The sequence below is a fragment of the Nicotiana tomentosiformis genome, chromosome 2 (genome assembly GCF_000390325.3).
Source record: "Nicotiana tomentosiformis chromosome 2, ASM39032v3, whole genome shotgun sequence".
NCBI classification, from domain to species: Eukaryota; Viridiplantae; Streptophyta; class Magnoliopsida; order Solanales; family Solanaceae; genus Nicotiana; species Nicotiana tomentosiformis.
This window is the reverse complement of record NC_090813.1, coordinates 6,027,332-6,039,181: the sequence shown is the minus strand read 5'-3', so window position 1 is coordinate 6,039,181 and position 11,850 is coordinate 6,027,332. Positions and strand designations below refer to the sequence as shown.

The 11,850-nt window shown below is 41.1% G+C and overlaps 1 protein-coding gene across 1 annotated transcript; it reads left to right on the top strand.

Annotated features, from left to right (window-relative positions):
• Positions 1 to 10,610: 10,610 nt before the first annotated feature.
• Positions 10,611 to 11,441, top strand: LOC138904278 (uncharacterized). Its single transcript, XM_070192781.1, has one exon. It carries the CDS (start codon positions 10,611 to 10,613, stop codon positions 11,439 to 11,441), a length of 831 nt encoding a protein of 276 aa, XP_070048882.1.
• Positions 11,442 to 11,850: the final 409 nt, after the last annotated feature.

The following is an 11,850-nucleotide window of genomic DNA, read 5'->3' as shown; positions in this document are numbered from 1 at the left end:
ACCAAAGTATCCATCACTAGGAAGAAACGAACTCGAGACTACATACCGGAGGACCTTTATCTTTCAATGATGAGGATGCGAAAGGGATCGTGCAGCCCTACAATGATGCACTGATAATATTTGTACTCGTAAATAAATTTTGGGTTAAACGTGTGTTAATTGATCCCGGTAGATAGTCAACATCATTCGATCAAGGGTCGTGGAGCAACTCGGTCTACAAGACCAAATCGTGCCTGCAGCTCGAGTTCTAAACGGATTCAACATGGCATGTGAGACCACTAAGGGCGAAATAATGTTGCCAGTAAACACCGTCGGGACCATCCAGGAGAATAAATTTTATGTGATCGAAGGAGACATGAGGTATAACGCTTTATTCGGGAGGCCATGGATCTATAACATGAGGGTGGTACCCTCGACCCTGCACCATGCACTGAAATTCCCAACACCTGGTGGAGTCAAAACAATCTACGGTGAACAACCAGATGCAAAGAAAATCTTCGCGGTCGAGGAGGTGATACCGGCATCTGCAATCTCAACACCGAAGGATCCGAACCAGATGGTCAAAAATAGGGCCAAATAGCAATCATCGATACCATCCTCGGCAGATTTGGACAAACAAAAGGAAGTCGAGGATGATGATTATGGGGTTCCCAGATCTTTTATAGCCCCCGATGATTTCAACTCCACTAAATCAATGTTCGAGGAGCTGGAACAAGTCATATTGCGAGAACGCTTGCCCGATCGAAAGGTATACCTGGGCACGAGGTTAAGCTACAAGCTCAGGAAAAAACTCATTCAATTTCTTATAACTAACGAAGATTGTTTTGCTTGGTCCCACCTTGACATGACAAGGATCCCGCAGGAGATAACTACTCACAAGCTAAGTTTAGACCCGAAGTTTCACCCGGTCAAACAGAAGAAGAGACCCCAGTCCGAGATCAAGCGTGCTTTTATCAAGGACGAGTATCTAATTTTCTTAAAATAGGGTATATTCGGGAGGTTAAATACCGGGATTGGTGAGAAAACGTAGTGGTAGTCCCTAAAAAAGGGAATAAACTAAGAATGTGTGTATACTACAAAGATTTGAATAAGGCATGTTCCAAAGACTCCTTTTCTTTGCCCAACATCGACCGTATGATCGATGCCATGACCGGGCATGAGATCCTCCGTTTTCTCGATGCCTATTACTGGTATAACCAAATACGGATGGACCCGAATGATCGGAAAAAACTTCCTTCATCACTAAGTACGGCACATACTGTTATAACATAATGTCGTTTGGATTAAAAAATGCCGGTGCCACATACAAATGCCTAGTAAATCAGATGCTAGAGGAACAAATAGAAAAAATAATGGAAGTTTACATTGATGACATGTTAGTTAAGTCCCTGCGAGTAGAGGACCATTTAAAACATTTGCAGGAAACCTTCAGCATACTGAAGCAATATAATATGAAGCTGAACACGGAAAAATATGTGTTTGGAGTTGGGTCGGGTAAGTTCCTTGAATTCATGGCATCCAATCGAGGAATTGAGATCAATCCTGATAAGATCAAAGCCATCGAAGATATCACGGTCATGGACAATGTGAAGGTCGTGCAAAGGTTAACCGTGCGCATAGCCGCCCTGGGGCGATTTATTTCGAGGTCATCCAACAAGAATCACCGATTCTTCACACTATTGAAGAAGAAGAATAACTTCTCGTGGACCCCGGAATACCAACGAGCTTTGGAGGAACTCAAGAGGTACTTATCGAACCCGCCACTGCTTCACACACCAAAGACAGACGAACGATTGTACTTGGCGCTCTCGGAGATAGCGGTATGTGGAGTCCTAGTTCGGGAAGAGCAAGGTACGCAATTTTCAATTTACTATGTCAGTAGAACCTTAGGTGATGCCAAAACTAGGTACCCTCACCTAGAAAAACTGGCGCTCGCTTTGCTAAGTGCCTCTAGGAAGCTAAAACTGTACTTCCAGTGTCACCCCATATGTGTCGTAACTACTTACCCATTGAGAAATGATAAGTGGGGATTTTGACTACTTATTTGTGCCTAAAGTGCGGACCGCAGAATTCTGTCTGCGACCGCAGAACAAGAAGAAAATTTGACAGTGCTGCAATGCAAAGTGAGGACCGCATAATAATTGTGCGGCCGCAGAAGTTAAGGTTCAGAGAGTTGGGAATTCAAGACAATCAAGATCTGCGGACCGCACTATAATTGTGCGGCCACAAAAATTAAATGTGCGGCCGCACTCAGAATTGTACGGTCAGCAGAACTCAAGATGTGCGACCGCACCCAGAATTGTGCGGTCCGCAGAACTCAAGAAGTGCGGCCGCAGTTCAGAATTGTGCGGCCACAGAAACCACTCTTGTCAAGAGTTACAGCGAAGTGCGGACCGCACACAGAATTGTGCGGCCGCAAAACCTCCGAAAGGGTCCGAAAATTCCAGCTTTGTATAAATAGACTACTTTCACGAAATTAGGGCAAGTTTTTGAATATTGAAAGTGTTACATCCCATACTTTAATACTAGGATGAGTCGTAGTAATCCATATGAGCTTGAAGGGATTAAGACCATTCACGAGGTTATAAAGGATTTGTGATTTTGTTATTGTAAGACCTCGTAAGTTTAACAACCTTGATACCGTTATATACATTTGATATGGTATTTTGAATGGAACATTTTTGTAAAAGAAGATTTGAAAATTTTGATTTTATATAGTTATTAATATTACTACTTTCGAATATGCTTTAAATTATACACATAATATAAGAAAGTTTATGAGATTTTCTTTATTGTAAAGATAGAAATTATTTTCTCACAAGAAAAGAAGGTTATCTTTTTACCATTTTAAGAATTAAGTGTACAAAAATTTGTACTCTTTATATGAGATTAGGAAAATTAGGAGTTGAGAAAATATATGTATTTTTACATGGATATTTTAATAAAATAATAGTGTATGTATTAATTTTATATGATACCATGATTTATTAATATTGTAATATTTTAATAGTAGTACTTTAGGAAGAGAACAAGACTATTTTTGAGGTTATAAGTATTTATGATATTTATAACAAGTGATAAGTAAGTGTCGTGAAGGTTTGAGGGTAGACGAATCAAAGAAAATGAGTGTCATTGAAGGTTGTCATTTTGAGATAAAATACGGTCCGAGCTATAATACCCGGTATTTATGGACTAGTGTCATACAAAGTACCACATGACTATGATAGTAAAGTGTATGAGGTGTGTTAAAAGTGAGTAGTACTTTAAGTAATTTGAGATAATTCATAATATGTGGATAATTGGGTTACTTAATGATTTTGGTGGTAAGATTAACTTAAAGGTTTTGGATAAAGATTAAGGCATTAACGTGGCAGCCTTGCCTTATGGGAATGGTGACTCTTAAAGTTCATTAATAGGTAGCAAAGTTAGATGAATATTGTTGGCTAAGTCATCTCAAAAGTGGGGGCCCACAAATCTAAAAAAATGAGAGATTGTTACATATCTTTTAAGAGGAAAATCATGGGCTGCAACTAACGCACATCATTTTCAAAAGAATTCTTATGAACTCTTATAAGAGAGCTAGGCTTGCTAACGGATGGCTTGCTATAGTAGTGTAAAATAAAATTCTAAGAGAGCACGGTGCAATCTTCCTCTAAAAAATCATACAGATTTTCCCCTACTTCGATCCGCCGTTACATGTTTTGTCGCAATCAACGTGTGTTAGAGGGATTGTCAAGAGAATCGACTCATGTATGTTAAGGATATCCCTCCTCTTCTTTTGTCATGATCCAAGTAATGATATGTAAACGTAATGTTATTCCATAAATGGTTCTACTCTTAGCAGTTAAGGATGTCTATGTTATTCATTCCGGTAAAATTATATTCAAGTATGTCTAAGTACGTTCCTAAGTCTCTATTGAGGTATATGATAAAGATGTTAATGTTCATAATGGTATTATATGCATCATGCATTTACCACCAAGCTACGGCCGGTTGGACAGTTACACATTTACCACCGAGTTACGGCCGCTCGGGCAGTCATGCATTTACCACCGAGCTACGGTCGGTTGGGCAGTTATACATTTACCACTGAGCTATGGCCGGTTGGGCAGTTACACATTTACCAATGAGCTATGGTCAGTCGGGCAATCATGAATTAACCACCGAGCTACAGCCGGTTGGGCAGTTATACATTTACCACCGAGCTAGGGCCGGTCAGGCAGTCATGTATTTACCACCGCGCTACGGCCGGTCGGGCACTTCAGAGATTCAGGTTGATTCTTATATGTCTTTAATTAATGTTGACTTATTGTTGTGTTTCAGTTCCGCCTTACATACTCGGTACATTATTCGTGCTGACGTTTTTTTGTTGGGGACGTTGCATTCATGCCTGCAGGTATAGATAACCAGTTTGACAAGCCCTCATAGTAGACAAGGTCATCATTCAGTGAAGGATTGGTAAGACTTCACCTCATTCCGAGTGCGGCTGAGTCTATAAGTCATCGTGTCAGAGTTTTGCTACAGACTTATGGGTAGGCCAGTACCCTATCCCATTTGATGTCAAATAATCTTAGAGGCTTTGTAGACAGAGGTTCATTTTGTACAATATGTCAGAGGCCTTGGCGGCCCATATGTATTCATGTTTTAAGAAAGATGGTTCATTGATACAATGTTTTCCCACTTACAGTTATACATTATGAGTTGTGGCCATGTTGTCCCATGACAGTTATAAAACAAAAATGAGTTAAATAGTGGTTCGCTCGGGCCAGTACGACACCGAGTGCCAGCCACGCCTCCGTAGGTTTGGGGAGAGACAGAAAGTACTATAGCCGTTTTCCCTTACTTCTTTAGGCAACTTTAGCTTATATTGGTGATTTACCATTGGATTTTTATCTTTTAATCTTGCAATATGAATTTTATCATCTTTTCTTCTTTATTTTCTTCTTTACACAATATGAGTAGCTAAATTTTTAGATGGGATTGTGGCCCAACCCTAGTGTGGGTACCTTATGGGTGTTTGATTTAGGTCTTTTTTATGGTTGAGTGTGTAATATTTAGCCTAGTTCTTGCTATAATTGTAGAATTAATGGTTGCAAATATTGATTCAAGCCTATTTGACTTAGTCTCTACTTGAGAAAGAGAGACTTAGTCTAGGAAACCTTGACTAACAGGAAATTGGGATGAACTCAAGAAACTGATAGTCCCAATTAAAGGGTTGAATCTAGAGATAGTAAAACCCGACTTGAGCATCTATCAACCATTTTGTGCATTACCCATTTGGACTTGAAAAGGCCAAATTGGGCAAAATTACTCTATTACCGAGAGGTATTGAGTGGGTAATAGTGTTGATTGCTAAAATACACCCCGACCAACAAAACCCGCTCTAAAGCCCACAACCCGTTAGGAAAACACCTGGGTGAAAGTCACAGCCCTAGGTCTTTTATATACTTGAAAAACAACACCAGAAATATTGTTCTCTAGCTTTACATTTGAGAATTGCAAACCTTAGAATTATTTTAGAAGTATAATCAGAACACAGTTTGTGGAAGTGCAATCTAGATACTTCACGTGCTTATTCCGAATATATACCTAATCCCATCTACGCTCTATGTGGATTCGATCCCGACTCCTTGTTGGGTATTATTATTATAATCGACCTCTTTACAACCCTGAATAGAGGTGTGATTTGGGCGAGATCAATTTTTGGCGTCGTTGCCGGGGAGCTAAAAAATGGATTTAGCTATATATTTGGCTTTGTGTGTGAATTGTATTATTTTACTTTCGTGTTACTAATCTTTTTTGTGAAACAATTGTAGGTGAAACAATGGCTCTCAACAACAATGATCCTCTCGGAAACATGCCTTTGGGGGATGTGGACGTGAAAGATGACCAAGCTGAAGAGGTTCCTTTTGAACCTCAAGCAAATAGACGAGGTCGACCACCTCAAGACAACGTTCCCGTTCCACCCCCAAATCCACCAAGGGCGGCTCTACACCGAGTGTTGCCGAATGAAGGGTATGCTAGTGCCATAGTCCTGCCCCATATTAGGGCATGCAACTTTCAAATCATAAATGTTATGCTCACATTGCTAGAGCAACATGGATTCTTCACCAGGGCCCCGATTCAAAATGCATACAAATACTTGAAAGGATTTGTGGACACTTGCTGGGGGAGTAAATAGACAAATGACTCCGAAGATACTTTAAGGTTGTAGCTATTTCCTTTCTCACTATGGGGGAAAGCCTTGGATTGGTTAGAAAGGTTTCCAAACCATTCTATCCATATGTGGGATGAATTGGTGAAGAAATTTATTTCCAAGTTCTGTTCTCCCGGGCATATGACTACTCTTAGAGACGATATTTTAACATTCAAACAAGAACCCAATGAGCCTTTGCATGAGATATGGAAGAGGTACCGAACTATGGTGAAAGAGTGCCCAAACAATGATATGACGGAGGCTATGATTCAACAAACCTTTTATAGGGGGATCAATACTACCAATCAATGTATAGTCAATCAACTTGCCGGTGGAAATTTCATGACAACACCATATGCCGAAACTTATAAAATCTTAGATGAAATGGCAGATACTTCATCGGCATGGAAAAGAAGAGCAAATGTTCCTCAAGGTGATCCAAATGTGATTCACCTTCATAAAGAATTGCATGATCATGGGCAAGCAATTGCCGAGTTGACCACTACAATGAATCAATTGGCCAAAGCTCAACTTCAACAAGTTCAAGGTCCTAAGCAAGTAAGTGCAATGGAGGGTGTCAATATGATGGTAAATAAGAGAAGGAAAAAGGGTCAACATGTGCAAAACCATGCGGAACAATATGTGCAAGAAGATAGTGGGTTTGACCAAGATGAATATTACAATGAACAAGATGAGGAAGTACCATATGTGAATAACTTCCAAGGGCAAATAAACAACTCTCAAGGCCCGAATCAACAACAATGGCGATCTCAAGGTAATCAAGGGAATTGGAACAATCAAAACAACCTAGGTAATTGGAATGGTCAAAACAATCAAGGCAATTGGAACAATCAAAACAATCAAAGAAATTGGGGTGGTAATAGTCAAGGATATTAGGGAGGCAACAACCAAGGGGGATGGAACGGTAATCAAAGTAATCGGGGGTCGGGTTTTCAAAGGCCCCCGATGTTTCAACAACCAAACAACCCATCTCCTTATCCTTCCCATGGTCCTAGATCTTCCAATAATGAGATGGGGTGAATTAAGAACATGTTTAAACAAATGATGGAGAAAAATGCCGACCCCGATGCTCAACTAGCTTCTCACAACACTTAAATTCGCAATTTGGAAGTTCAATTGGGGCAAAGTTCGCAAGTTTTAAACACTCTTCCTATGGGGGCACTACCAAGTGGCACGGTGGTAAACCCAAAGGGTGAGAACAACTCGGGACATGCCATGGCCGTGACTACAAGGAGTGAAAAAGGTGGGGATGCAACCACCTCAAGTCAAAGAAATATTTTGGATGATGAACTAGTGATTCAAGGAGATGAGATTACAAACAATTTGGTGCAAACCAATGATGAAGTAAGAATTGATATTGATTACAAAGAGGAGGAGACTCAAGAGGAAGTGAACCCATCTAGGGAGCACATTGTAGACATACCGGAACCGGTAGTGCCAAAGGATAAGGCACCAATGCCAATGCCTCCTCCTCCATACCCTCAAAGGCTTGCCAAGAAAAATGGCGAGAACCAATTCAAAAAGTTCATTGATATGATGAAAAGCCTATCTATTAATGTGCCATTGGTTGAGGCTTTAGAGCAAATGCCCAGTTATGCAAAGTTCATGAAGGATTTGGTGACAAAGAAGAGGTCGATGAATTGTGAGACTATAAAGATGACACATCAAGTGAGTGCAATTGTGCACTCAATGGCTCTTAAATTAGAAGATCCCAGCATTTTCACAATCCCTTGTACTATTGGAAGCGCCGACTTTGCAAAAGCTCTTTGTGATCTTGGGGTAAGTATCAATTTGATGCCCTACTCGGTTTTCAAGACTTTGGGAATTGGGAAACCAAGACCCACATCTATGAGGTTACAAATGGCAGATCGTACTATGAAGAGACCATTGGGTATTATTGACGATGTGTTGGTTCGAGTTGATAAGTTCATCCTCCCGACAGATTTTGTTATTCTTGATTGTGAAGTAGAATATGAGGTGCTTATTATTTTAAGTAGACCTTTCCTTGCTATAGGGAAGGCACTTGTTGATGTGGAAGCCGGCGAGCTTACCTTCCGGGTGGGTGATGAAAAGTTGGTTTTCCATGTGTGCAAATCTATGAGGCAACCAAATAGCAATGAAGTTTGTTCGTTTGTGGACTTAGTAACCGAGGTGATTGTTGATGATGCTAGTACCATGATGAATGTTGATGATACTTTGGAGGCCGTATTGCTCAATCATGATGATGATGAGAAGGATGGCTATATGGAATGTGTGAATGCATTGCAAGGAATGTCGTCGTACACTTATGAACCCCCGCAAACTATCCTTAGATCTTGAAAATCGGAAGACTCCTCCAATAAAGCCCTCAATCGAGGAGCCTCCCACTTTGGAGTATGAATTCCTTGGCCCATGTTCTACTTTACCTGAAGTAGAACATGTTCTATTTTACCGGTTATTCTTTTCTCTTGTTTGACTAACGTGCAAGTAGACACTACTTTAGCGGTGCTACAAAAGAGGAAGAAAGATATCAGATGGATATTGGCGGATATTCTGGGTATAAGCCCTGCCTTTTGCATGCACAAGATTATTTTGGAGGAGGATGCCAAACCCTCCGTTGAAAATCAAAGAAGACTAAATGAATCAATGCAAGAGGTGGTGAAGAAGGATATCATAAGGTGGTTGGATTCCAGAGTTGTTTACCCTATTTCCGATAGCTTGTGGATCTCTTCGGTGCAATGTGTCCCAAAGAAAAGGGGCATGACTGTAGTCACCAATGACAAGAACGAGTTGATTCCTACAAGAATGGTGACCGGGCGGAGAGTGTGTATGGACTATCGCAAGCTCAGCAAAGTCATAAGGAAAGATCATTTCCTACCTTCCTTCCTTGATGAAATGCTTGATAGGTTGGCCGGCCGTGCTTTCTATTGTTTCCTTGATAGATATTCCGTCTACAATCAAATTCTTATTGCTCCGGAGGACTAAGAGAAAACTACTTTCACGTGTCCCTATGGTACTTTCGTATTCTCGCGGATGCCATTTGGGTTGTGCAATGCACCGGCAACCTTTCAACGGTTTATAATGGCTATCTTCACCGACATGGTAGAGGATTTTCTTGTGGTCTTCATGGATGATTTTTCTTTGGTTGGGAATTCCTTTAATGATTGCTTGACAAACTTGGATAAGGTCTTGGCAAGATATGAGGAGACAAACTTGGTGCTCAATTGGGAGAATTGTCACTTCATGGTTGAGGAAGGCATTATCCTTGGCCATAAGATTTCAAAGAATGGCATTGATGTCGACAAGGCCAAAATAGAGGTGATTTCTAAACTCCCACCCCTACATCTGTGAAGGGAGTGAGGAGCTTCGTGGTTCATGTGGGGTTCTATCACCGTTTCATCAAGGAGTTTTCCAAAGTGGTGAACCCCTTGTGTAAGCTTTTGGAGAAGGATGTCAAATTCCATTTCAACAAGGATTGCATGAAGGCATTCAAATTGCTCAAGTTCATATTGGCTACTACTCTTATTATCATCGCACCAGATTAGAGCTTGCTTTTTAAGCTCATGTGTGACGCAAGTGATGTGGCGGTCGGAGTAGTTTTGGGGCAACGTATCAACAAAATCTTCCATCCGATCTACTATGCTAGTAATACCATGAACGATGCCCAAGTCAATTACACGGTGACCGAAAAAGATCTCCTTGATATTTTCTTTACTATGGAGAGATTTCGCCCGTACTTGATGGGTACAAAGATGATTGCCCACACCGATCATACGACGCTTCGGTACTTAATGAACAAAAAGGATTCAAAGGCGAGGTTAATACGGTGGGTGCTTTTATTGCAATAGTTCGATCTAGAAATCAAAGACCGCAAAGGCAGTGAAAACCAAGTGGCGGACCACTTGTCTCGCTTGGAGGAGGAGGGGAGGCCACATGATGGCCTTGAGATTAATGACTCCTTCCCCGACGAGCAACTTCTATCCATTTCAATGATCAAGATGCCATGGTTCGCCTACTTAGCAAATTATCTATTGAGTGGTATTGTACCGAATGAATTCTCTTTAAACCAAAGGAAGAAGCTCAAACGAGATTGCCTTGACGATTATTGAAATAAACCGTATCTTTTTCGGATTTGTACCGATGGTGTGATTCGATGATGTGTGCCGGAGGAAGAACAAGTGGAAATTCTTGAGGCTTGACACTCTTCACCATATGGTGGTCACCATGGTGGAGCGAGAATAGCGGAAAAAGTATTGAGTTGTGGATTCTATTGGCCTACCCTCTACAAGGACGCTAGTGATCTCGTCAAGATTTGTGATGAATGTCAAAGGGCCGGTGGGATTTCTAAGAAAATGAGATTCCCCTCACCACTATCTTGGACATTGACATTTTTTATGTGTGGGGGATTGATTTCATGGGACCATTCATAAGCTCTTGTTGGAACACCTACATTTTGGTAGCTGTGGCTTATGTGTCAAAATGGGTTGAGGCCGTTGCTCTACCCAACAACGAAGCTAGAAGGTTTGGTACTCCAAGGGCCATTATAAGTGATGGGGGATCGCACTTTTGCAACAAATCTTTTGATACATTACTCACCAAGTATGGTGTCACTCACAAAGTCACGACCCCCTATCACCCTCAAGCAAGCGGACAAGTGGAAGTCACCAACTGGGAGATCAAGAGTATTTTGTTAAAGACAGTAAATGCCAACCGGACAGATTGGTCGAAGAAACTTTATGATGCTCTATGGGCCTATAGGACGACTTATAAAATACCGATTGGGATGTCTCCATACTGGTTGGTGTTCGGGAAAGCTTGTCACCTTCTGGTGGAACTTGAGTACAAGGCTATGTGGCCATTGAAGAAGCTAAATCTTGAGTGGGATGTCGCCGCCAACTTAAGGGTGACACAATTGAATGAACTTGATGAATTCCGGTACCATGCTTATACAAGTTCTTCCTTATATAAGGAGCAGATGAAGTACCTCCATGACAAGTATATCCGGAATAAGGAGTTCAAAGAAGGTGATCTTGTGTTATTGTTTAATTCTCGGTTACGGATGTTTCCGGGAAAGTTGAAGTCTAAGTGGAGTGGTCCGTTTGAGGTAGTGAATATGACACCCTTTGGTTCATTAGACTTGAAGAATAAAAATGATGAAGCGTTTAGAGTTAATGGTCACTGGGTGAAGACTTATCTTGGAAAAGTTGATGATGGGCACGTCGTGGCATTAATTCATTTCAAATGATTGATGGTATCCTGCGTCGTGCCGTGATGTTAAATCAGACGCTTCTTGGGATGCAACCCATGTTTCTTTTTATTTCTCTTTTTCTTCTTTTTAGATAGGTTCTGTTTTGTGCTAACTGATTTTGAAGTGAATTGCAGGGATGAGTGTGCTTTGCAGGAACTATGCTAAAAACAATGGATAAGTGTTGAAAATGTGGGGACCACACAATCTTACATGCCACAGCAGAAAGGAGTCTGCGGCCGCACAATTCTTAGTGAGGCCGCACAACTGGAGACCCAAAAATGCAACTCTCTGAAGTTTGAAATTATAGAGAATTGGCAAATCTGTGGCCGCAATTGAAATTGTGCGGTTCGCACAAATATCTGTGACTGCACCTAATTTGTGCGGACCACACTCAAAATTGTGCGGC

Excerpts from the sequence above, each read along its gene's own strand:
- LOC138904278 (XM_070192781.1), top strand. The coding sequence starts at position 10,611 with ATGGGACCATTCATAAGCTCTTGTTGGAACACCTACATTTTGGTAGCT.